Genomic DNA, 26,973 nt, shown 5'->3' on the forward strand with positions numbered 1-26,973 from the left:
AGAGAGAGATCGTGACTGAGGGGACGCTTCCCTTCTTTTCTGATTTTAAAAACGGCAAATGTGAGCCATCCAAGTCCTTCAGCTGAGCTTGGAAACGTACGATGCCGGAGCGTCCCGCTGAAAATAGCAGTGGAGACGTGTCCAAAGGGAAGGTATGTGAAGATCGGGACCATCTCCTAGGTCCTCCTCTTCACTTTCCTTCACTGGCGTGTTTTTGCGCCCCCATCTGGTCATTCCAGAGGGTCACCAGCGTATCTGTCCTCCTGGCCAGAGCAGCTCAAACAGAACATGTCCTTTTCACAGGAGGAGGTGCCACAAAAAGTTGTTTCCATAACGCACGACATATTGCTGCTTCTACAGTGCTTCTCTCCAGATGGCTATGAAGGGAAGTGAAGACATTACGAACGCAGGTATGTTGCTCAAGCTTTCACGTCAGGGAACAGCCTTGCATATTCAGCATGTGGGTTCAGGTCAGTGAGGCTGAGGATCTCAGTTCAATCAGAATTTGAAAAATGGTGTAGAGAAAAGACTGGAAATCAAAAATCAAAACAAGAGAGTTTATTTAAAAAATAGTATAAAAAAGATCTGATTCAACAAAGTGTATAAAAGCAATGACCAGAGGTACTGAAACACATTTACCATGTTACAGTGACACAGTAGCTGTGCTGGGCTCTGTGAATCAGGTTCTCATACACATCGGTCCACTGTAACCCCTTCTGTGTCACAGAAGTTAGGCAAAAGCTACTCTGTGTTTTACTGCGGGGCATGCGACAATCAAAACCTTGAACCAAGCACTTTCTGAAAGATTGTTGTTCAAAGCACCACACAAGTAAATAAAAAAGCCCAAGTGTACTGCAGAGCACAGTGAAAAGACAAATGTATTATAGCGTAGCGTTAACGCAGGTTGCCACTGGCTCGCCTCCCTGATGTGTGTTTTGCTCATTGCACACGGCGCAGCCCTGTCTCAGAGATCACTGCTCCCGGAGGAGTCTGCAACCCCCCTCATGACACCCATGCTGGCGGATCCTCCATTCCGACTGGCTGGTGGGATGGGTGCCGACTCGGTCCCGTCATGACCCGTGACACAGCTGAAGGTCCGGGAACCTGCAGGAAGATAAGAATGGCTGTCACACATGCGCCAGTCCCTTCTAGTATGAGCACCTGGAGGGAGGGGGGCTGGGTACTGCTGTCAGCGCACAGGGAGAAGCATGAGCACGGGGAACCTCCAAGAGGTACCTGCTCTGAAAGGTTCCTGAAAGCAGCCCCTTTTCGAGGGACCAGACAAAGGCCATAACTTGTTAAACTTTCTCAGTAGGAAGTTTCCTCACCTTCCGCTCCACGTATCCCTTTTTAACCTCCGTGCATTTGGGTATTTGTGAAATTAATGCAAAATCCCAAACCCAACAAGGTCCCAAACTGTGGCTGTTGAAGTAAAAAGGATGGATGGCCTTCCCCCTGTGCAATTTGGGCAAACATCTTCAGCATGCTCTGTCACTGGTACTGTGGTACTGTACAATCGTATTGTACACTGGTACTGAGAGGACATCGAGCCAAGTTCAAAGCATGGTGAGTTTTATCCATTTGGGCGGTCTCATAGCCAACACACGTGCGCACAGTATCGGGAGGATGCAGACTGGAGTTAGTTTTACACACAGCAAAGACACAAGAGAAAACAGGCAAAGGGTCTGAGGCTGGAAGCACAGTAAATGATTGTGTTGGAAACACAGTAAATTGGCAGACCCAAATCTGCCAGTGCTGAGGAGCATTGGGTAAAAAATACAGTAAAGGAGACCGGTGCTCTGTGAAACTGAGAGGAGGAGGTAGAATTGCAGCGCTTGGTAGCATTTTCCAGCAAGTGTCCCTAAGGATGGCCCCTTCCCAACAGTTCTGCTGGCGTCGCATCACATCCCAGGGGACCATTGGGGGTCCCAGGGGTCCGCAGGCATTTCAAGTGTTTGTGCAAAAGCAATCAATTCACTGCCATGTGTATCTTCACATGTCTCCACATGGGAGCTCCCAGCTGAGCTGCTGAAATGTTCAGAGAAACAAATTAAGGCTGAGGAAGGCGGCCGTCCCGCTCCACATCACACCTGAGGACACACAGATGACCAAGGTGGACTCTGACTTCACACCCCCCCTCACAAAGTGTTGCCTGCTTTACAGTTCAGACACTGACTAGCAAATGGGATATGAACCTAGGGGACTGGGTGTAGGAACCAGTGAGCTCTAAGCACAGGGTCCCCCCACACCTGGACAAACCATAGTTTCACACAGTGGTCATACCAATGCCAAGCTGAGCAGGAAACAACATTGCTCTTCTCTGAAGGACCATTCTGAAATTCAAAACAACTCTGAAACCGGCAGAAAACGACAGAATGCGACATTGTGGAGAAGTGAGCAGTTCCCCCACCCCTTGCAACTGCTAATTTGGAGCCACTGTCACCCAGGAGCATGACAGGGATGCCAGTGTAACCATGGCAACAGCAGTGACAAGAGGAAGCATCCCTGCGCTGACAACAGGGTGCTGGTGGACAACTCAAGCTGCTGAAAGGTGCCAGAGCTGAGCCCCATGTCCCATCAACACAGCACCCTTCCTGCAGCAGCCCTGCCCGTGAGCTCATGGCATCTTACTGCTCATTAGTGTGACATTTTCTGCATAATCATTCAGCCTCAGCCCACTGCACTGTAAATTCCACATAATTTCTCATTAATTTTTTGTGGCTTTCAGGAAGCCAAGTCTGATGGACACTGTTGCTCTTAAATGCATTTTATTCTTTTTCCCATGAACATTGTGCTGCTATTAACGACGGATAAAAGAGATGTTCTTTGCAGGAACAGGGCCAGAAGGAGAGCGGGAGCATCGTGCCTTGTTATCAGGCCCATGAGCTGCCAGAAGTGCTCCGTTTTTTCAGCAGCGGCACATTTCTGCTTCTGCTCATATGAGAAGAGAGTCAGCAGGAAGTGCTTGGCAGCGGGTTGCAGGGAAGTCTGCTTTTCATATCAGCGCAGCCCCAATATTACTGCACAACACCACCTCACTTTAAGTACTGTAAGACAAAGGCGCTGAATAAAGTCAGTGCTGTAAATAGATTTAATAAACGTACAACCATGCATACTGCAAATACACCACAATCTAAGATGTTAAAAATAGCGCAGGCAAAAAACGGAATGAGCAACAGTGAAAAAATGAAGAGGTAAAGGACAGGCTGGACACACTAGAAAGTCCACAGCATCCCTGAGTCAATCAGTGAGCAAGCGACCCGGTCCAGCTGAACCACGTGGGGCACACTATTCATCAGCTGGAATTACTGTATGTGTCCACAGTGGTGCAACAAGTGCATTTGTTTCACCAACATGATGGCCCAAAGGAATTATGTCACTCATCATACAGTATGTGACATGACCAGCCAGCAGCTCTGCCCCAAAGCAGAAAAGGGTCAACTTTGGGAAGCCAACAAACAGTGATTTTTAACAGTACGCAATAATAACTGTTCCTAGTGCTGGGTGACAGACATCACTCGAGAACAGCTGAGGTCCCTCTTACCCCTGGAGCTCATTTTGCTGCCGCTCCTACAGGCTAAAGTTAAGTCTAGTCTTTCGTTATTCATTACCTCAGTTCATTGGGCAGTTTCACCTGCAGCAGCAGCGAGACGAGAAGGAGCTGTTGTGCTCACTTTAAAAAATACACAACACAAAAGAAGACAAAGTAAAAACCCTGATGAGCTCACACATTTTCTGAGGTCAGACACTGTGTTTTGTCCTGCCTTCCTCACACATATTGCTGTTAGAGACTGTAAGTAAACACCCTGGAAACACACACACACACACACACACACACACACACATTGTCAGAACCGCTTGTCCCATACGGGGTCACGGGGAACCGGAGCCTACCCGGCAACACAGGGCGTAAGGCCGGAAGGGGAGGGGGACACACCCAGGACGGGACGCCAGTCCGCCGCAAGGCACCCCAAGCGGGACTCGAACCCCAGACCCACCCGAGAGCAGGACTGTGGCCCAACCCACTGCGCCACCGCGCCCCCGCGCCCCCTACCCTGAAAACAATGAGAGAATAATGTTGTCACTGCAGGAAAAAGTGTAAAAGAGGCTCTTAGAGGAAATGGCCCAGCTGTTCTGCGTCCCGAAAGGGCAGCTCCTATGATCCTGTGTCATACAGGCTGGCCGACACCAGGGAATGGCAGGATGGCCTTGTCATAACTGAGCATAAGAAACACAATGAACACACTTAGTTTACTTAAGCTGCGTGGGTGTACACACACACACACTTAAACTGACTCACAGGCTCAAGAGTAAAAACCAGAGATTGTTTGTACTATTCCTCTTTAAGTACTATGGGGGTGTTTCCTCCCTCTTGCCCCCCAAGCAGTCCAAAACAAAGAGGAGGCAGACAGATGTGGTAGGAGAGCCAGGAGCCATGCTGCAGGAACCAAACCGGTGCACTTCTCCCATCTGAATTCTCACTTTTACAGCACACTTGGAACAAGAGGTTTGCTTAAAGGACACAAGAGGTGTAGCTATAGAAGAATAGGGGTCCCAGCACAGAGCCCTGAGAAACACCAGTTGAGAGAGGCTGAGGGGAAGATGGGGAACAATGCCAGACTAGCTGGTGCCACCTAGTTTGTTACATTTACTTCCCATTTCAGAATGGTAACTTGATCTTAAAACCCAATTATCAAAATGGTACAAATTGTTTAAATTTATCAGCTAAAAAGTACAGTCCTAATGTCATGTCCCCCGGGTGCAGTCCCCTACTGACTATTAAAGACCCATTCAGAGTCACCCAACAGAACCTAGCGACCTGTTCCCAACAAGCCAATCACCAGCAAAACTTTAAAAGGGAGCAGGACACTTGCTGAGTTGCAGACCCCTTGTCAGTTCTAGTCGTAGTTTCGAGAGAGTTGTCAGAGTAATTCAGATTCTGTGTACCTCTTGTTTTCGCCAAGTCCCTCCTTCTGTGTGTTCCTGATTCATCTTCAAAGCTCACCAACCTCCACACTGACAGTTCTCCATGTCCTCGTGTCCTTTGCCATCAACTCTGCAATGTGCCCACGTCACCAAGTTCCATTTTCACCACAGCACTCATTTAAGTACCTCTCCCACTGAGTACTTTGCACCCGAGTCACTCCAGATCATACTTCTATATGTCCTTAACATCTAGCTTTATCCCCAGTTTATAAAATTTAAAGTAAATGTAAACTTCGTCAGGGGGGAGCGGTGGTGCGGCGGATTTGACCGGGTCCTACTCTCCGGCGGGTCTGGGGTTCGAGTCCTGCTTGGGGTGCCTTGTGACAGACTGGCGTCCTGTCCTGGGTGTGTCCCCTCCCCCTCTGGCCTTGTGCCCTGTGTTGCCAGATTAGGCTCCGGCTCCCTGCGGCCCCGTATGGGAGAAGCAGTTTCAGACGGTGTGTGTGATGAGTAAAATTTGTGATTAAAAAAGTAATGATATAACCCTGTTAATGCTTTTACAACTTACATAGTACAGTATAAATTCTTTACCCACACTTTTCATTGTATAATGCCTGCTTATTATAATGTGTTACATACTGTATAAAGTACTGTTATGATGTGGTTCCATTCATATTAATCTAACCGTAAACTGCTTGTACTAAAATCTGTCAAGTGTAAAACAGAGGTACTTGTGGTGGATGATGGTGCTATAACCCTTGACATAGTCACATCAATCTTTATCACTCATGGACTAAGCATCACGCATACCAAATGTGTTAAGGGCTTGGGTGTTTTGTTGGATGGAAACCTGTCATTTGTGTCTCATGTTGCTACATTGACTAGGTTGTGCTTCTTTCAGTGGAGAAATACAAAGTAAGGCAATTTTTATTTAGGCATGAGGTTGAGAATCTCATTCATGTTTGCTAGAGCAGGTTGGATTACTGTAATGCTCAGTTATCAGGCTGTCTGTACCAGACTGCATCCAGGTTACAGCTAACACAGAATCCTCCTTCCAGAATTGTTACAAGAACTAGGAAGTACAACCATATAACACCAGTTCTTAAACTGTTGCATTGGCTTCCAGTTAAGTTTAGAATAAATTATAAAACTTTACTCTTCACCTAAAAGGCAGTACATGGCATTGCTCTGACTTACCTTAGAGAGATCATTGACTCTTATGGATCTAGAACATTGTCTTCGTTCATTGGATGCTGGTTATCTTAGAGTACTTGTGATCAATAAGATATCGAGGGCGTGACTTTAGTTATAGAGTGCCGAAATTTTGGAATAGTCTGCTAGTCACTGTCAGGAATGCCCCACCTGTCTTAGCCTTTAAATCCAGGCTCAAGACTCATCTGTTCACTTTGGTATACCCATGACAGACGCGATTCCAGCTTGCCGTGTTGTTTTGTCAGTATAAAACTCTCTAATCTCGTTATTTCATCGGTTACTAACTCTTTCTTTCTTGTTTTACATTGTTGCATCATGACAAAACCTGAGGAGGCCAGACTTGGTACCAGCTCTCCATGCTGATGGAAGCTGATGCTGCATGTCATGGATAACGAGACCTGCCGATGCCAACTTGGACATCAGCATATGAGTGTCTAGCAAGAATGTTATGAATACCACTTTAAGTTCACTTAGAAGACTTTTTTTTATCTCAAATGCCCAGGACAGGTGGGCAGCCACTGGTACTTGGACACCCCAAAAGTTTTTTTTGGCCTTATCTTTCAGTTGAAAGTTTAATGTTCCTTTCCTCTGCGGCCAGTTGGCTTCCTTATAGCTTTAATAATTAATATAGTTTTGTATTAATATAATGTATAGCACCCCCTTTTATTTGTATTGTCTCTGATCCTTTGTTCAGTGTTTTGTGTCACGGTGTGAGAAGAGCACTATAAAATAATTGAACTGAAATGAAATTAATTGAATGGATGGGACTTTTGTTTTTCTTCCCTCACTTGTCAGTCAGTTTCAGCCTAATTCTGTGTCACTCTGCTGAGAAGAGCACTCGGCGAAAATTAACTGAAGTAAACTTTACTAGGTTAGATTTCTGTCGAAGCATACCATCTGTGCAGTTACAAGAGTTTGTGTTTAGCATTTGGGAAAGCATAAGATATAGGGCACATTTTCCTGATTTGTCCCATGATGCTGTAATTCTCTAAGTGACGACACAAATGTACTATGAGGACAAAAGGTCTTTCTCAGCCTTCTATGATAGTGAGATTAATGCAGAGGCACATCCCTAGAGTACAGAGAACAGTAGCAAACTTCCTTTCCCTGAATTCAGATTAAGTCCATCAATAACATCAATGGCTCTAAACTAATCCCTTTCTCTCTGCTTGTTTACAAAGCAGAGCAGGGACACTATATGAGCTGCTCGGTGAAGCTTTGTGTTGTGAAGCAGCAACACCCCCTCTCTCAGCATGGGCAGCTCATTCAAAGTTGGTGGCTGTAGCTTTTGTCCCACCTTCAGCCATTCCCACACCACCAGTGGCTTGCTGGAGCAGAACTGAACGGAGCACAGGGTTTGAGAGAAGTCCACAAAGCAGTGTTCTGTTAAATTGGCCTATAAGGACCCTAGCAGCAACAGGAAGACCTGGATCTGCAGTTGGCTTTGAAGGCTTTCTTCGTAACTCCATGGCCATTGAGTGTGAGGCAGAGGGCCATTTGGACCATTGTCATCTCAGGATTGTCAAAGAACAGCTGGGAGCTCATGGAAAGACAGCTGTCCCAGCTACTGACTCAGCCGCTTTCCTTGAAAACCCCAGGAAAGGAGTTCAAGGAACTACACCAGAAGAACAACACCAAGAGACACAAAGACACACTCTTAACACTGCTTGACCAGAAAAACCCCTGTGCACATGGAAACTCCCAGCTAAAAGCAGTCTAGCCATAATGTAACAACTGTTGCACCTTTTGTTGTTTCATCATACAAAACTCTGATACATGTCACATGATAAAATTCCACCAAAGCACATCTCAAGTCAGTAATGAAACAAACATACATGGGTTAGTGTCACCTGAGTACAATCACCACATTCTGTCTGTCTTTTAAATGTCTGGTTCAAACAAAGAAGGTACTCTAGGGTTGGATTTAGATCACTGATTAATTTATCTATTTTACTAGCAGCCACCCATAACCATGGCAACGTGTACAGTTGTATTTAACTGGATTGCCCGGGGGGGATTTCTTGGGTCATTTCCACGAGGACCACAATGATAAGAAAAGACCCCCACTGAGAAGTGGTCTGAATGCATTAAAGAAACACAAGAATTACTATGATGGTGCTAATCTTCAAAGCAGAGGAAATGCATGGCAGGCAATACAGTGATCATTTCCAATCCATAAGAGCTTCCTTGGTGATGTTTCAGTACATTCCCATGCTATAATTATTTCATTGTTCTATTTATTACATTACAAAATGTATCAGTTAATTTTCATTTCACTTCTAGTTTAACTCTTTAGTTCAACAGTTTAACCACTGTTGAAAACATATTTTTTGCTTTTACTTATTATCTAATCAGATGGGAAATAGTAATAGTAATTAGTAATTAGTAAATAGTAATTCTTGTGTTAAACTAGGTTTGCTTGAGACTTTCATGTCTGCAGCTATGTCATCTTCTCTTAACGTAATGCATAAATTGTACTTTTGCTGAGATGTACGTCGCTTTGGACAAAAGCATCTGCTAAATGAATAAATGTAAATGTAAATGAAATGATGGTTTCCTAGTGAATTTCACTGATATCCGTGAAAAGCTGTGAATTCTGTATGTGGATGCTGGTATCAACAGATGATACAACAGTATCTGCACTGCATTCACCTTTCCCTATTTTTATGGCCTTCAAAATTCAAAACACAAAGCGTTTGCCTACTTTAAAGCAGCTGTGGGATAGTCAGTGTATATTTCACACCACAAACAGCGGTGTGGTGTGAAATATACACGGTGTTGCTGCCTGAGAGCCACATGGAAGTTGGTCCTGCAAATATGGGGTCTCAGACTTTGTGATAATCAGGCCCCGGTGAATGCACATCTGAGCTGAAATCCCAGAAGTCTTCAGGGAGAGGCTTTGTGGAGAGCTTAGAGGCAAGCGTGGAAGCCATCTGTGAACAGATGAGACATCTGTCCCTACATCCTCTTTGAATGAGGCTCAGAAGGTAGCAAGCAACATCAGATTGTTGAAATATGATACATCATTTACTATTGTCATGACTCCTGTCACTGGCTGGAATACAGACAACGTCTAAAAGAGCATTGGAGTATTTCTCTTTTGAAGGACAGTTGTGCTGTGGCTAGAGAATAAAGCACATTCTACACGGTGCCCATAGAGACACCGAAATTATGCAAACACACAGTGTGTTGGTCATACCTGAAACATGCATTTTCTTCAAAAACGGTGATTTAACAGGTCTATAGGTTATTGACAACATACACTTTACCAACAACTCCACAGTGAGCAATACCATTCTAAAAATATTAAGGAAGACAACATCCAAATGCATGAGTTATAATTCATACATTTCTTATATTCCCACTCATAAAAAAATACGTAACTACATGTAATGACTGTATTTCCAACATCTATTGTCTTATTTTTTTTAATCTAAGAAATACAGACACCCTTTGACTTACATAAACAGACTGTTCTTCAACCCCTTACATAACTCAAATTTACGTATGTCAGATTCCCCCTCCTTCCCCACTATTCAATATAACATTAAAAATGTTTCCATCTCAGTTATTGCACCTTGCTGTTTCTCCATTTTTATTGTTGTATTCAGGCTAGCTGTTCCTTTCACGTGCTGCTTTATACGTGCAGCATCCTTCACTATCATATTCACAATTGATATGGCTAAACCTGGATCCCGTGCTATAGATGATAATCTTTGTCCATCTTCATGCTTTTTATTATTTTCAATTTCATCTCCAAATTGATTGCTGTATGCTTGTGAGATGGTTCTCATTTTCCTTCAAATGCATGTTTACCATCAGGCACTGTAAATAATGAAATGGGTAAAAAAAATTGGAAAAAAAATCACTACACTAAGGAGAGAAGATGTATATACGGCTCAAAACATGCGAGAACTGGGAAGATGCAGTTTCCTGCCTTGTTTGGCTACGCTGACTTGCGCTTAATGTATTTCAGATGTTTTGTGTAAATGCTATAAGTAAATAATGTGTATGCTGGGAATTTTTAATGTAAATCCGGATTTACGTAAGTCAAATTTACGTAAGTAGAGGGGTATCTGTATGCCTTATATGTGCTAGTGAGTCATTTACTTCTGATCCATCATTTGCTTTATATGTGACTCTGCCTTCCTGACAGGGTTATGGAAAAAAAAATTGTTATGAACACATGTTTATACTACTGGCATCTGTACATGCCATTTCATGAACTGAAAAAAATTCAGAGGAATGCAGGAGCAACAACCACATCAACGAACCTGTTACTATTTATATGCACAGTACATGTGACAGACAAAACTAATGTATTTAACATCTTGAAAGCACTTACTTTATAAATCAAGAAAAATGATTACACTTTAAACTCCTTGCAACAATGTTTATTTTAAAATGAAATGCATTTATTAGAAAGGCAGCTTTTTTGTTTTGACATTTTATTCATTTTTAACTCGGTTTCTGTTTTCTGTATACTCATTGTGCATAGTGTATATTCTGCATCTTCTATTTGCAGCAAGGAGTTACAGCCTTATTCTAATTTCTTTATCATTACCTGCTGTCTATCAGAGCATGAGAGCCTGAAATTAAATTTTGTTCTTCATCTGAGTGAAGTGGAACACAGCAAACACACAGCCGGATCTAGAGTCGCCAATGGCAAGATCTCCATCAGCTCCACAGAGCCTTTTTTGAATCATACAGGGGGAATATGCAATTTCAATTGCAATCACATCTCAGCACAACCATGTTCATAATCAGTGTTTTTTCAACCAGTACATGGTGCAAGACCTGCCTTATGGCCATTTATAATTAAAGCCTCACTTTGGGGAGATATACTGCAATATTACATTTAACAAAGACTCGAGAGAATGTGTGAGATTCAGAGGTAATCAGCCAAAAAAAATTAATTCCAGTTGTCCTGAATTACCGAAAATAGGCAGGCAGTTAGAGAGAAAACTATGAACAGCAGGCCCAGTCGAAATCCACATGTTTCTGGGCAGCCATCCAAGTGTGGACACTGCAATTCGCCTTGAAGCCCTGCTGCTCCTTAACAGTGGCCTGTGCAGCCAAAGCCAATGGAAATAGGGTCTCGTGGTTCTTCAGATGGTCATACACAATTGCGAACATGCCTCACTCACGGACAGGCTGTTCATAACAGAAGCTTGATGAGGGAGCAGTGTTTCTGGATGGCCCTGTGGCCCCACGCATGCCAGGTGGGACATGGAGAGTGCGGCTTGCAGGGTCAAGATGGCAGCAGGGAGTGCTACGCAGAAAGAGTGAGTGCAAGGGATCAGCAGGCTGCGGGGGCCTTGCTGATGAGAAGCACATGTCCAGGATGAAAGAAAACAAGGCGGCCTATGGAACAAAAAGCAGCCGGCCAGGAACTCACCCCGAGCCCCACCCTGCCCCGCCCCACATTCGTCTCCTCGGGAACGCATGTGGGTGAGCCAACCTGGGCACTTCAGGCCACATGGGTGTTTTCATTTTGGATTCGACCAGTGTGCCTCCTTCCTCCATCAACACAAACACAGGAAAAAGAAAATAAGCTTGCATTCACTTCTCATGAGCAGTCACTTTCTGGCAGTAGAAAGGGACATGTGGGAATCTTTCGGAGCAGCATGAACCTGCAGTCCTTCACAGACACTCTGCGGGAGCTCTGCTACTCCATGCTCATTCCCATGGACCCAAGACAGGGATACATTTACATGTATTCATTTAGCAGACGCTTTTCTGCAAAGCGACATACATCTCAGAGAATGCAATTTGTGCATTACATTAGGAGAAACAGACATATTTGCAGACATGTGAGTCTTAAGTACAGTTACTTTGCTTCTTTCCACCATATGAACCAACATTCATCAGACGAGTAGCTGCATAAAACTCAAAATAGACTACTCCTAATCACCTTCCTAGAATTACACATCAGCTGAACCGCTTGTCTCATACGAGGTCGCAGGGAGCCGGAGCCGAACACAGCAACATGGGGCGCAAGGCTGGAGGGGGAGGGGACACACCCAGGATGGGGCGCCAGTCCGTCGCAAGGCACCCCAAGTGGGACTCGAACCTCAGACCCACTGGAAAGCAGGACCGGTCCAACCCACTGCACCACCGCACCCCCCTTCCTAGAATTATTTCTTTTTAATTGTATTATTATTTTTTTTGAGATACACAAACATTTATGTACAATACAAGAGTAGCGGCTGTGTAAAGGCTTATCCGGGCAGGTTCATGAAGTTATGGTGCAAGAACATTTACACCTTACATGAGCTGAAGAGATCATGGGCAAAGTGAGTCTGAAAGAGATGAGTTTTCAGACCCTTTTTAAATGTGGACAGAGATTCAGCAGTTCTTGTGAGAGGGTATGGTACACAAGACAATTCAACAACTTGCTTGTGACCCTTGGGAGGCTGAGATAAGCCAGAGAAACAGAACAAGTCTCCTGCCTCTCATCCCCCATTGAGCTCCAGTAAGAACCCCATTGCCTGCAGGTCAAGTCATGGATGAGGGCTCTGGATCAGGAGCAGGGTCACTAGGTTAGGGTTAATGGAAGGATTTGGAGACATAGTGGAGTGGAACCCCTTCTGGGTATGTGTGGGGCTCCTTCAAGAAGCTTCATTGTTCTTACCACAAGGGGCAGAGAGTGAGAAACACAGGAAGGGGGATAGATGTATGAAGAAGAAAGAGAGACATAGACAGAGAAAGAGTGGTTCTACTGCTGTCCTTTGTAGAAGCTCTGTCCCATTTCCAGTCCAGCATTGAGACTGGTGGATATCGTAAATTACATTTTACACTTATTTAGCAAATACATAACTCAGAGTAAACAAAAGTGCACTTCACAGCAAAGACTCGTGAACACAGACATACAATACTCATACAATACTTCAACATCACCGGTTGTGTCTGTGCACATTACACATGTAGATGCCAATAGAACCGATAGGCAATACACAGGTGACTGTCACAGATGGTCTACTCATGGAGCGGACAGGAAATCAAAAGAAAATTGGGTCCAGAAGAGAAGTGTTTTGACATCCTTCTTGAATGTTGAGAGGGATCTGGTAGTTTTACAGGAAAGAAGGAGCTCATTCCATCACATCAGAGTCAAAACGAAGAAGCATACAGCATTTGATTCTGAGGCCCTTGAGAGTGAGACCACCAAGAGAGGAGAGGTGGAGGAGCACAGAATTCTTGCTGGCATGTAGGGAGTGATCAAGTCCTGTAGGTATCAGGGTTCAGAACTACTGATAGTTTTATAGGCTGTAACCCGAGTGCTGAACTTGATGGGGGGAGCCACAGGAAGCCGATGGAGGGAGGAGTGGATATACATGAGAATGCTTTGGTAGGTGAAACACAATTCATCCTGTGACATTCCAGATCAGCTGGAGAGGTTTGATGGCTGAAGGCAGAAAAGCAGACAGGAAGGATCTGCAGTAGTCCAAGCAGGATATAACCATGGCGCAGATCAGAAGATGTGTAGAGTTCGGTGTGAGGTAAGGGAGGATCCTGTGGATGTTATGCAGGATGTATTTCCAGGACAGGGTTATGACTTCAGTGTGGTGGGAGAAGCAGATTTGATCTGACTGTTACTCTCTGGCTCTTGACTGAGGAAATGATGACACTGACCAAATGATCCAGTCTGATAGAGACTTCATGACAGGTGAACAAACCCACTGGGAGGTGAAGGACCTCGGTCTTGGAGAGGCTGAACTGTACATGGTGGTCAGTCACAAAAGATGCGTAAGAGATGAGATGTACGTCGCTTTGGAGAAAAGCGCGTGATGAATGAATACATGTAAATGTAAGAGACAAGTCATAATGAGAGGATCGATCAGCTATGCTGCAATCTGAGAGGACGGATGCAGTGGGAAGAGAAAAAAAGAGCTGGGTATCATCAGCACAGCAGCGATGACAAAACCCCTGAGAGACAATGACAGAGTTGAAGAAAGAGGTGTAAATCGAGAAAAGTAAGAAGCCCAGGACTAATCCTGTGGAGCACCAGCTGAGGGGCTTGAGGGGAAGATAGGGAGCCATGCCAAACTGCCTGGTAAGATGTAACCAATAAGTAAGATTCATACCATTTTAATGCTGTTCCTTTAATTCCAAGCTGTTCTAGAGATGAAAGCAGGAAATCTGGTGGATGATGCTGGCAAATACTGTAGAGAGGTTAACAACCGAAGAGAGGGAAGCCACTGTAGCCTACTAAAGAGCATGTGACGTTGTGAGGAGGGCAAGGAGTCTCAGTGGAACGGCTGATCTTGGATACACACTGATATCTTTCAAGGATGGATAGGGAAATCCTCTGTAGAGCCAGTATAATACTAGTCAATATAACGTAGAGGAACTTATAGTCCCCTCCGCGAACCACCACCTTAACGTGGTGGAGGGGTTTGAGTGCCTGAATGATCTCAGGAGCTATGTTGCCTGGGGCTATACGCCCCAGATAGGGTCTCCCAAGGCAAACAGGTCCTGGGTGACAGACGAGACAAAGCGTGGTTCAAAATCCCCTTATGACTATTAAATCAAGGTTCTCGTTCACCTCGCCCGGTATGGGGTCACCAGGGCCCCAACCTGGAGCTAGGCCTCGGGGGGGGGCTCGCATGCGAGCGCCTGGTGGCCAGGTCTATGCCCACGGGGCCTGGCCAGGCTCAGCCTGAAGCCAAGACGTGGAGCCGCTCTTCGGTGGGCTCACCACCTGCCGGAGAAGACGTAAGGGGCCGGTGCGTTGTGATTTGGGTGGTGGTCGAGGCCGAGTGCCCGGCCGACCCAAACTTCGGGCGCCAACTCTGGCTTTTGGGACTTGGAATGTCACCTCACTGGTGGGGAAGGAGCCTGAGCTAGTGCAGGAGGTTGAGAGATACCGTCTAGATATAGTCGGGCTCACTTCCACTCACAGCTTGGGTTCTGGAACCACTCTTCTCGGCCAAGGGTGGACTCTCCACTATTCTGGCGTTGTCCAGGGTGAGAGGCGGCGGGCGGGTGTGGGCTTATTAATAGCCCCCCAGTTCAGCCGCCATGTGTTGGAGTCTACCCCGGTGAACGAGAGGGTCGTCTCCCTGCACCTTCGGGTTAGGGAACGGTCTCTCACTGTCGTTTGTGCTTATGCGCCTAGCGGCAGTGTAGAGTACCCGGCCTTTTTAGAGCCCCTGGGGGGCGTGCTGGAAAGCGCTCCCACTGGGGACTCTGTCGTTCTACTGGGGGACTTTAACGCCCACGTGGGCAGCGACAGTGACACCTGGAGGGGCGTGATTGGGAGGAACGGCCTCCCTGATCTGAACCCGAGTGATGAGTTGTTATTGGATTTCTGTGCTAGTCATGGTTTGTCCATAACAAACACCATGTTCATGCATCAGTGCACTTGGCACCAGGACACCCTAGGTCAGAGGTCGATGATTGACTTTGTAGTCGTTTCTTCTGATCTTCAGCCATATGTCTTGGACACTCGGGTGAAGAGAGGGGCTGAGCTGTCAACTGATCACCACCTGGTGATGAGTTGGATTCGATGGTGGGGGAAAAAGCTGGACAGACCTGGCAAGCCCAAACCCATAGTGAGGGTCTGTTGGGAACGTTTGGCGGAGGCCCCTGTCAGAGAGGTCTTCAACTCCCACCTCCGACAGAGCTTCAACCAGGTCCCGAGGGAGACTGGGGACATTGAGTCCGAATGGACTATGTTCTGCACCTCCATTGTCGGGGCGGCGGTTCAGAGCTGCGGCCACAAAGTCTCCGGCGCCTGTTGCGGCGGCAGTCCCCGAAAGGGATGCCGTCCAGCTGAAGAAGGAGTTCTATCGGGCCTGGCTGGCTCATGGGACTCCTGAAGCACCTGACGGGTACCGGCGGACCAGACGGAACGCGGCTCTGGCAGTCGCCGCGGCAAAAACTTGGGCCTGGGAAGAGTTCGGTGAGGCCATGGAGGAAGACTTTCGGTCGGCCTCAAAGAGATTCTGGCAAACCGTCCGGCGACTCAGAAGGGGGAAGCAGTGTTCCGCCAACACTGTTCACAGTGGAAGTGGTGCGCTGCTGACCTCAACTGAGGATGTCCTCGGGCGGTGGAAGGAGTACTTTGAGGATCTCCTCAATCCCTCCGACACGCCTTCCGTAGAGGAAGCTGAGGCTGGGGACTTGGAGGGGGACTCGTCCATTACCCTGGCTGAAGTTGCTGAGGTAGTCAAAAAACTCCTCGGTGGTAAGGCTCCGGGGGTGGATGAGATCCGCCCCGAGTTTCTCAAGTCTCTGGATGTTGTGGGGCTGTCTTGGCTGACACGCCTCTGCAGCATTGCGTGGAGTTCGGGGACGGTGCCTCTGGACTGGCAGACCGGGGTGGTGGTCCCTCTTTTTAAGAAGGGGGACCGGAGATTGTATTCCAACTATAGAGGGATCACACTCCTTAGCCTCCCTGGGAAAGTCTATGCCGGGGTACTGGAGAGGAGAATCCGACCGATAGTCGAACCTCGGATCCAGGAGGAGCAATGCGGTTTTCGCCCTGGCCGTGGAACACTGGACCAGCTCTATACCCTCACTAGGGTGTTGGAGGGTTCATGGGAGTTTGCCCAACCAGTCCATATGTGTTTTGTGGACCTGGAGAAGGCATTCGACCGTGTCCCTTGTGGCATCCTGTGGGAGGTACTTCGGGATTATGGGGTTCAGGGCTCATTGCTACGGGCTGTTCGTTCCCTGTATGACCAGAGTAGGAGCTTGGTTCGCATTGCCGGCAGTAAGTCAGACCTGTTTCCGGTGCATGTTGGACTCCGCCAGGGCTGCCCTTTTTCACCGATTCTGTTCATTATCTTCATGGACAGAATTTCTAGGCGCAGCCAGGGAACGGAGGGTGTCTGTTTTGGTGGCCGCAGGATCTCGTCTCTGCTTTTTGCGGGTATGTGGTCCTGTTGGCTTCATCGAATTAAGACTTACAGCGTGCACTGGAGAGGTTTGCAGCCGAGTGCAAAGCGGCGGGGATGAGAATCAACACCTCCAATCCGAGGCCATGGTTCTCAGTCGGAAAAAGGTGGATTGCCCCCTCCGGGTTAGGGGGGAGTTGCTCCCTCAAGTGGAGGAGTTTAAGTATCTCGGGGTCTTGTTCACGAGTGAGGGAAAAATGGAGCAGCAGGTTGACAGACGGATCGGTGCGGTGTCCTCAGTAATGCGGTCATTGTACCGGTCTGTTGTGGTGAAGAGGGAGCTGAGTCGTAAGGCGAAGCTCTCAATTTATCGGTCGATCTACGTTCTCACCCTCACCTATGGTCATGAACTCTGGATCATGACCGAAAGAATGAGATCGCGGATACAAGCGGCAGAAATGAGTTTCCTCCGCAGAGTGGCCGGGCACACCCTTCGGGATAGGGTGAGGAGCTCAGTCACCTGGGAGGAGCTCGGAGTAGAGCCGCTGCTCCTCCGCATCGAGAGGAGCCAGTTGAGGTGGCTCGGACATCTGTTCCGGATGCCTCCTGGACGCCTCCCTGGGGAGGTGTTCCGGGCTTGTCCCACTGGGAGGAGGCCTCGGGGCAGACGCAGGACACGTTGGAGAGACTATGTCTCCTGGCTGGCCTGGGAACGCCTTGGGGTTCCCCCAGAGGAGTTGGAGGAGGTGTGTGGGGAGAGGGAAGTCTGGGGGGCTCTGCTTGGACTACTGCCCCCGCGACCTGGTCCCGGATAAGCGGAGGAAGATGGATGGATGGAACTTATAGTGCAGTTCAACCTCAATTCCTCCCCCTTTTTTGTGCTTAAAATTTAATTGGAGTTTGCATGTTCTCCCCGTGTCTGCATGGGTTTCCTCCCACAGTCCAAAGACATGCTGTTCAGGTTCTCCCCCATAGTGTGTGAGTGTCACAGAGAGAGTGTATTTCACTGATGTATGGATGAGTTACCCATTGTAAGTAGTGTATCTACCAGTGTAAGTCATCTTGATGAATAAGGTGTGTGGGCTAGTAACACTACATAGAAAAGCACCTGCTAAGTGAATAAATGTAAATGTAAATGTAAATGCAATAGATTGTCGATTTATTCCAGTGCACTTACTGGTTTGTTGTTGACTTTTTACATCTTATGGAATGATTAGTACAATTCATACCTACAATATGATGACCTATAAATAAGGTTTATAACACATGCTGACCATTTACAGTGTTGATGCTATGCAGCATCAAGTAGTAAGTGTGACATGCAGAATTTAAAAGTGTCCTCTTCGAATGATCAGAAAGGCATGTCATGCCTTCCCATGCAGTACAGCCTCTTTCACAGGGTGTTTAAAAAGGAGGCACAAGCCTATTTGGGGCCCTTCCGAGACACCGCACCACCAGCATGAGTAGAAAGGAGCTCCACATAAAGAGCTATGGCAGCAGAGATGTGTCGCCTGAGCTTATCTTCTCACAGGGTCACTTGGATGCCCCTGCAGGGAAACGGCACATGGCTTGAGCGACATGAAACGTGCTGCAGCCCACTGAACCTTGCATTCACTCTCTGTGTGGGGAGGATCTGTCTGTCTCTCTGAAATCCTACAGTCTACAGGAAAACATCACATCACTAGTACCGCTTTGCTTTCTGTCCCATCAGCACACATTCCCTTTGTGACATGTCATTTACGGCCTTCAGTGACATTACTGTCAAAAGGGCATAAATGTGACCAATGTGATACAAAAACTCATCATGGCTCTGACCTCAGATGCACCTACTCTGCACCACTTGAGCACACGGTGAAGTCACTTTCCTGCTGTCTCACAGGTTGCTGCAGTTCCACTGTTAGTGAAGCTGAGAAGGTGGTACCTGGAATTAAACATCCTTGTGTTTGATGCTTTTGCTTCAAAGACAAAAATAGAGGACAGAAGTTAAATGCCGGCTGGAGGTCGCAGGCATGAATCCCACCTCCTGTTGCAGTGTCCAAGAGAAAGGCACTCATCCTGAGTTACTCCAGTAAAAATAACCAAACTCTGTATACTGTATGGGTCAATAACTGTAGGCAGGTCAACATTTTAGGTTACATTGGATGAAAGTATCACCTAAATGAATAAATGCACAAAGGTTGGACAAAATAATGGAAATTCCAGGGGAAAAGGAGATTAATTCTGAAACTAAACTAACTAAATCGTAAATACCAAGAGAGATGCAGAGGTGAGTTATGTTAAGTGAAGTTACCAGTGTGTGTGTTTCTGCTATAAGAGAGCACTGACAATTATCACTTTAACATGTGAGTTTTCAGAGCAATACAAGAACACTAACAGAGTCCTGAAGAGGACAAATAGCTGAAATTGCAGGTGCATCACTCACAAAAACAGCAAAATTATTAGATATGTCAAGTTCAGGAGTCTGGAATATGTCAAACATTGACAAAGTGTGTCTGCAAAGAGGAAGAGTGGTCCCAAGTGGAAGCTCACCAGCAGGGATAGATACACAGGACAGTCGCTAAATGCCACAAAAGTACAGCCTCAAAAATTACCACAGATGTGAATTAGCATCTGTACAACCCAGTCCCAAGAAAAACTGGACACTGTGACCTTCACAAAGCAGGGTTGCTGTTTGGAAACTGCCTATATCCAAGGCTAACAAATAAAGACACGGAACCTGATGTATAGAACCAACAAAACCTGGAGCCCTGAGCAATGGAAAAAAATTAACATGGTCTGATTCATCTCTCATCCCTCTTCCTGCATCCAGACAGATTTACATTTAGGAAAAGCCAAAGGATGCCTTCAACCAACAATGTCTTGTTGCCAACTATTGAAATGGTGGGGGAGCCATAATTCCATGAGCAGCCATCTTGTGGGGGTCAATAGCTCCGATTATTGCTCTGTATGGTCATATAACATGCAAGGAATGTGAAGACACTTTACAGGAGCAGGTATAGCCTGTGGAGCAAGCACCATTCCCTCATGATGTTCCCACATTTCAGGATGATAATGTCAAAATACACACATACCATCTGAAACCACTTGTCCCAGGGAGCCAGAGCCTAATCCAGCAGCACAGGGCATAAGGCTGGAGGGGGAGGGGACACACCCAGGACAGGATACCAATCCCTCACAAGGCACCTCAAGTGGGACTCGAGCCCCAGACCCACTGGAGAGCAGGACCCAGTCAAACCCACTGCGCCACCGCACCCCCCAATGTCAAAATAGTAACAAAAATAATTAACAAACAAAAAGAAATTCTAATAAAAAGTCTTCCTCAGTGAACAGCAAAAAGAAAAAAATGAGTACTATTCAAATAGAGACGCATTAGGACCAAAAATACTGAAATGAGTGAAGAACCTAAGCCCTGCAATGACAGGCATGCATCGTTATCTTCGCTGAATCCGTACCAGAAAATGGGGTGGATAAGGGAAGGCAGAGAGCAGAAGCCCTGTCCCCATTATTCCTTATGAGGAAAATTATAGTTGCTTTCTGGTCCATCCCAAAAACTTCAGCTAACTGAGAAAAATGTCTCCAAAAATGACATAAAACACTTGAAATAATACATTAAAATAATAATAATAAAATACAACAGTACATTTTAAATATTTATTTCAGCTTCCCAGAAAACTTGTAAAAACCTGCTCGGACCAGGCTGCCAGTGGTATTATAAAAAGATGGTTTGGGAGACAAATGTGGAACACAGTCTTTATTGTGCCTCCACATTGTTTGACAGCAGCACTCAGTGCACGCCGCTCACACACGGACACACACAGAGCAAAAAGCTCTCAAAAACACAACAAGGGAATCATTAATACCCCATGACTCCCAACAATGGCAGCCCAACGACTATTTACATCCACAGTGGAAGTGCTGCATTATAGGAGGGCTACCACTCTGTCACCAATACTTTAACATGTTTTTTTAGCCTTTTTTTGTCAGATTTAGTAATGAAATATAAGAAAAAGTTCTTAGAGGTTAATTAAGTTTTCAGAGACTGACAAAAAAGGAATTATAGCAGGAGGGATGAGGGCGGGTAGCAAAGAAGTGGATTAATTTAAGAGGCGTTAATACCAGAGGACGGATAGCGGGAAAACCCTACTGTATTATAAAGCATTGACTGGTTTGACTGTGTTGCACGCAAACGCATGCCAGCTTATGGTTTTCACCCCATCGGACACCTCTTATCTCACTGTGACCTCTATGACACACTGTTTTGGACACCTAAAGATGGCTTGAATGGCTGTGTTACGGTTGACATCCCATTGCCATAATGGGAGATCCCTTAAGCACCACGGGACAGGGGGCGAAAGATGAGCTCTCCTCCTTCTGTCGTGTGTTGCTGCATATGCAGTGGTGGTGTCTGATACCGGAGGTGCACAAGATCAAAGCCCAGAAAGCAGCTTGTCTATTCCACTTAAAGACAGGAGTTGAATTTCAGCGTGATCTTAGACCCATTTGCCACGACCGCGTTTTCACACTGGCGTGTATATCGCGCAACAGCTGCTGCCAATGGTCCCTGAAAGCAAAGAAAAGACTAAGTGCATTTTGACCAGATCATTCATTTCATCTGTACGTTATGTTACTGCTGCTTACTTTTCACAGTTATTATTAAACTGGGTGTTTTTCTGCAAAGAGTATCAAAGTCTGGTGACAAAAAATCTCAGCAACACTATTGGGCATGCGGGCCATTTTTTATTATTACCATCTATTATTACCATTATTGACCCTGGGAGACCTGCTTCCAGCAAGGCATGATGGCTGTCTGGGAAGAAGAGAAAGTGCAGCATGTGCTGAGCTGTCATTGGGCTCACACTCGAGATAGAAAAGCCTGGCCCACTGGACCAGTCCTCAGCGCCACACATCTCAGAACATACAATATAGTGTCTCTGTGCAGCTGTTCAGTGTTAGATGTAAGAGTGCAGCTGTGCCATACGATCAAGTTCCCATCAGGGAACAGCGCTCCCGTGACGGACCTCCCCTCCCCAGGAACCTTCATAAAAATAACAAGTACCAAAGCTTTGTTTGCTCATCATTTCTCAGGGCATTTTCTCACAGCTCTTCCTACAATAACCTGAAAATGAGGTACAAGCTATGTAATGTACTCTAAGGCACACAAAATGATTATTTTGCACAGTTTCCAATATTCAGTGATGAGAACTCAGAAGGCGTTCAAGAGAAAGTATTTTCAGAGTCCTGATACCGTGCAAATGCTATTGTATAGGGCTGTCTGGTGGGCGTTAGGGCTAAACACAAAGGGAAGTGTCCCTTCGTACACACAGTCAGTCAGACGAGCACCAGAACGAGATGAACCAGAGCATTCATGACATTTGGCAAAATTGTGCCCTCAGTCAGTAAAGAGAGGATGAACACATGGGATGCTGACATTTTATAAGTTAAGCTGTACCAGCAGCAGTCAAAGTGCCATGTGTGTATAAGGTCTGTAATAAGGAACTGAATGCCATGTACAAACAAGGTCTACAAGGAAACACAGAGGACATCCTGGGAGCTTTGGAAGCTTCATTTTAACCTTCAGACAGTGTACTGCAGCACTCCTGAAGGACACTTCCTCATCATGGGGATCATGAAGTGGTCACAGCGATGACACTGAAATGCACAAGATTCAGTTCAATTCCATTTGGTTTTACAGAGCACTCGTATTATGCAGTGACAGAGCACTGATGAGGAAGCCATGGCAACCATGAAGGTAAGAATCACAAAGGTCCTGATGACTTGGTCACTTTGAGGAGAACGACACAGCATGGTGCAATGGAATGAAAGAAACACGCACGCACGCACGCGCACACGCACACACATACACACGTGCGCACACCGGCTTGGGGCATATCCTGTTTCTGTCTTGTCTAAACATCTACTGAACTAGATTAATGGCCTTTGAAGAAGACTGTTCCAGAGTACAAGTGAAAAAGATGCTTTGGATTCTCGGTTCTCCATCATCCATTTCAACTGCACCAGTTACCAAACACTGCAGCTGCTCTACCTGCTGCACATGTGTTGTAGCCTGAGGGACCATAGAGTGTAAACACTGAGAGAACATGTACAGGGTGGTTGCTCTCAATCGGTCACAAGCAAAACTCTTCCTTTGTTCATCTGTACCAAAGCTGCTAAATCAACAGCGAATGGTGTTAGTGAGATTGTGAGAAGTGAGAGGGACCATCCTCTACCTGTACGTGTGCTATTTACAGGTGCTCACGGGTAATGTAGTGTGTGATTCAAGGTCTTTGAGAAATTCACATTTCAAAGTACTGGGTGATGCGAGCTGCGTGACACCCCGACGGTCATGGGAACTGGCGACAACGCAGAGCTCTTCAATTTGGAGGATTTTTCCTACTTCATTCAGCTCAGCGTAAAGGATACTAACAGCTTATTTAGGGTGTATATATCACAACTGGGCAAGTTTTATTAAAGATTTCTTAAATACTTCAGACCCATTCACCTTTTAACATTTTTTTATGCTGCAGCAATCGTTTAAATTCATTTTTTTCCCCTCATCAACGTACGTACATTCAACACCCCACAATGACAAAGCAAAAATAGGATTTTAGATATTTTTGCAAATTTATTAAAAATAAAAAAACTGAAATATCACACTGACATACAGTATTCAGACCCATTGCTACGACACTTGAAATTTAGCAGAGGTGCATCCTATTTCATCTTTGAAATATCTGTAAACCATGTTTGGACTTCACCTATGGTAAATTCAACTGAGTGGACATGATTTGTAAAGGCACACACCTGTCTATCTCAGGTCCCACAGTTCACATTGTGTATGAGAGCAAAAGCCAAGCCATGAGGTCAAGAGAATTGCCTGCAAAGCTTAGAGACATGATTGTGTTGAGACACAGATCTGAGGAAGGATCCAAAGACATTTCTGCAGCGCTGAAGGTTCCCAAGAGCACAGTGGCCTCCATAATTCTTAAATGGAAGAACTTTGGAACAACCATAACTCTTCCTAGAGCTGGCTGACTGGCCAAACTGTGTAATCAGTGGAGAAGGGCCTTGGTAAGAGAGGCGACCAACAACGTGGTGGTCACTCTAGCTAAGGTCCAGATGTCCTATGTGGAGATGGAAGAAACTTCCAGAAGGAGAACCATCAGTGTAATACTGCAACACATTGATCTAGGCTCTATGGCAAAATTGCAAGATAGAAGCCTCTCCTCAGTAAAAGACACATGAAAGCCCACTTGGAATTTGCAAAAGACACCTAAAGGACTTCTATACTGTGAGAAACAGAATTCTCTGGTCTGATGAAACCAGGATTGAACTGTTTGGCCTCAATTCCATGTGTTATGTCTGGAGATAACCATGCACTGCTCATCACCTGCGCAGTACCATCCCAGTAGTGCATGGTGGTGGCAGCATCATGCAGTGTGGTTGTTTTCCAGAGGCACAGACTGGGAGACTAGTCAAGGTTGAGGAAAAGATGAATTGAGCAAAGTACAGAGATATTCTTAATGAAAACCTGCTCCAGAGTGCTCCAGACCTCAGACTGGACCAAAGGTTCACCTTCCAACAGGACAATGACCATAAGCACAAAGCAAAGACAGCACAATAGTGGCTTGGGGACAACTCTGTGAATGTCCTTGAGTGGCCAAAGCCAGAGCTGGGACTTGAACCCAATGAAACATCTCTGGAGAGACCTGAATACAGCTGCCCACTGACAGTCCTCATCCAGTCTGACAGGGCTTTAGAGGCTCTGCAGAGAAGAATGGCAAAAAATCCCCAAATTCAGGTGTGCAAAGCTCATCATGTCAAACCGAAGACAACTGGAGGCTGTAATTGCTGCCAAAGGTGTTTCAACTAAGTACTATATTTAAGGGTATGAATACTTATGTCAATGTGATGTTTCAGCTTTTATTTTTAATAAATTTGCAAAAATTTCTAACATCCTTTTTTTTACCACTTTGTCATCATGGAGTATTAAGTGTAGACTGATGAGAACTAATTATGATTTTAGCATAAGGCTGCAATGTAAGAAAATGTGAAAAAAGTGAAGGGGTCTGAATAGTTTCTGAATGTACTGTACTTATGCAAGGCTTCCAAATAAAAGGAGACTCTGCATTATCTGCAGAAGTAATTAGCTTAGTCACAAACTCTTATCACCATTTTTTGGCTATTTCATAAGACTGAGATGTCAGTCACCACTGCAGCAAAGAGCTTCAGAAGTATTGCTCAGTTATCATTTTACCACTTCATACAGTTACATGAAGCATAAATTAATGACTTCTCAAAAAAGTCTGTTCAGTCCTGTATATGAACTGTAAATTATAGTTACATTCATGTAGCGTACAAAATTCTTGTGGTCTTCAAATATTTTAGTCAGATGAAATCTCTTTAGGAATGAAGTGTGAAATGAAATTGTTTTTTGACTCAGGGACTACAGTGACTCTTACTGTTGCCTTTTGATATGAGCAGCATTGTCCATTTTTTTCACTATATGCTCAAGGGTGTGAAGTGAAGCACATTCATACTTTGAGCTGGATTTCATGTGCAGGCATTTGGTTCATATAGACACATGAAGACAAGGTGGTTGACTAGCTAACATTTAGGTGCATTGGAAGAACCAACAATACTGCCGCTTGCTTCACTCATGGTGGGAATTCATTGGAATACACACAGAATTATGTCTCGTGTTATTCTGCTGCCCGGTTTCCACGGAAACAGCCAACTCCTCTGCAAAACACATCCCTTCCAAGGTGAACGGCCTGCAGCATGTCCACAAAAGTTGGCCTTCAAACCATGGCAGCAGCTGTAAAAGAGCTTGGAGAAGGAAAGAGCTGCAGATGTAGAAAACAGAGGGGAGCTGAGCGCTGCTGTCTCCATGATGTCTGCTGCTGCTGCATTTGGCCTCTGTAATTATCACCAGGAGTCACCACACAAAAAAAGGCCGGAGCACGTCAGCGGTCAGTGAAATATGAGTAGCAACAGATCCTGAGTGCACAGGATTTAGAGAAATGTGGGACAGAAACTCAGGGAACTCTGGACACACAGCGGCTGCAATTAATTTCACCACCATCAGGATGGTGCACATCTAACCAGATGTCCATTGAAGAGTGCGTGTGTGGCGCTCCAGCGCAGCCCACATGGGCTCCCGAAACATGGGCACACGAACAGGGATCATCCTGCTCAAAAAGCTCAGATTGTGTTCCACATTGTGAGTCCCAGTCAAAGGAAGGGAACAAAGCCCCTGAGACAGAACATGTCAGAATACTACTTTTCCTTATTTGCCTCCCCTTCCATTCATGCAGCTCAGGACTTTCCAGGTGAGCACCACGATCAAGGGCACTACAGTAGGGGGTGGGATTTGAACCTGTATCTTTCGATTGCAAGGAGACAGCTTTGGCCACGACACCCTCTGTTGTGCCATTATTATGGTGGTTATAAAACTTTGATAGCTATCATTGTTCTGATTTACTTCAATAAAACATCTTGTGACTTATGGTGAAGTGGACTTATGAGGAGGCCACTGGGGTGGAAGCGTTGCAACTCAAGGAGCATCTGTATGTGTGTTAGAGCTGCAGTGCTGCATCGTTCACAGCAACCTCGCTGAGAGCTCAAGGATATCACAATAAAGAAAACATTAAAGTGCTCGCACCCGTCTCACTCTTACTGCTCGTTCTGGAAGGCTGCACTGCACCAATGCAACACAACGCCACTGAGCCTGCAGACGTCAGCGTCCTGCCATTCTCTAAGGTAGCACCCATACAGCATACAGCTACTGCACACTACTTCCACAGTATACACTACTCATCAACACTGAAACAGTTCAGGCTGCATCTGGCCTGATGGAGAAGCAAATACTTTTTGGCAATGGAATCTGGGACAGTCAAGTATTTCAACAAACAGATGGCAGCCAGGCAACATTAATGAGACTCTATTGATTAAATGTGATGACTGTTGTTTCTTTATTGATTCAAAATCGTTTAAA

At 45.7% G+C, this 26,973-nt stretch overlaps 1 protein-coding gene across 4 annotated transcripts in view; it reads right to left on the minus strand.

Moving 5' to 3' along the window:
* Nucleotides 1–651: 651 nt before the first annotated feature.
* The window catches only part of kiaa0586 (KIAA0586 ortholog), a 139,526-nt gene continuing 113,204 nt past the window's right edge, over nt 652–26,973 (minus strand). For all 4 annotated transcript variants that reach the window (XM_018764204.2, XM_029258351.1, XM_029258352.1 and 1 more), the window contains exon 27: nt 652–1,104. In XM_018764204.2, coding sequence (XP_018619720.2) covers nt 965–1,104 — 140 coding nt within the window. In that variant the 3' untranslated portion in view covers nt 652–964. The remainder of the gene's footprint in view (nt 1,105–26,973) is intronic.

The sequence above is a fragment of the Scleropages formosus genome, chromosome 15, assembly GCF_900964775.1.
Source record: "Scleropages formosus chromosome 15, fSclFor1.1, whole genome shotgun sequence".
In the NCBI taxonomy this organism is placed as follows: domain Eukaryota; kingdom Metazoa; phylum Chordata; class Actinopteri; order Osteoglossiformes; family Osteoglossidae; genus Scleropages; species Scleropages formosus.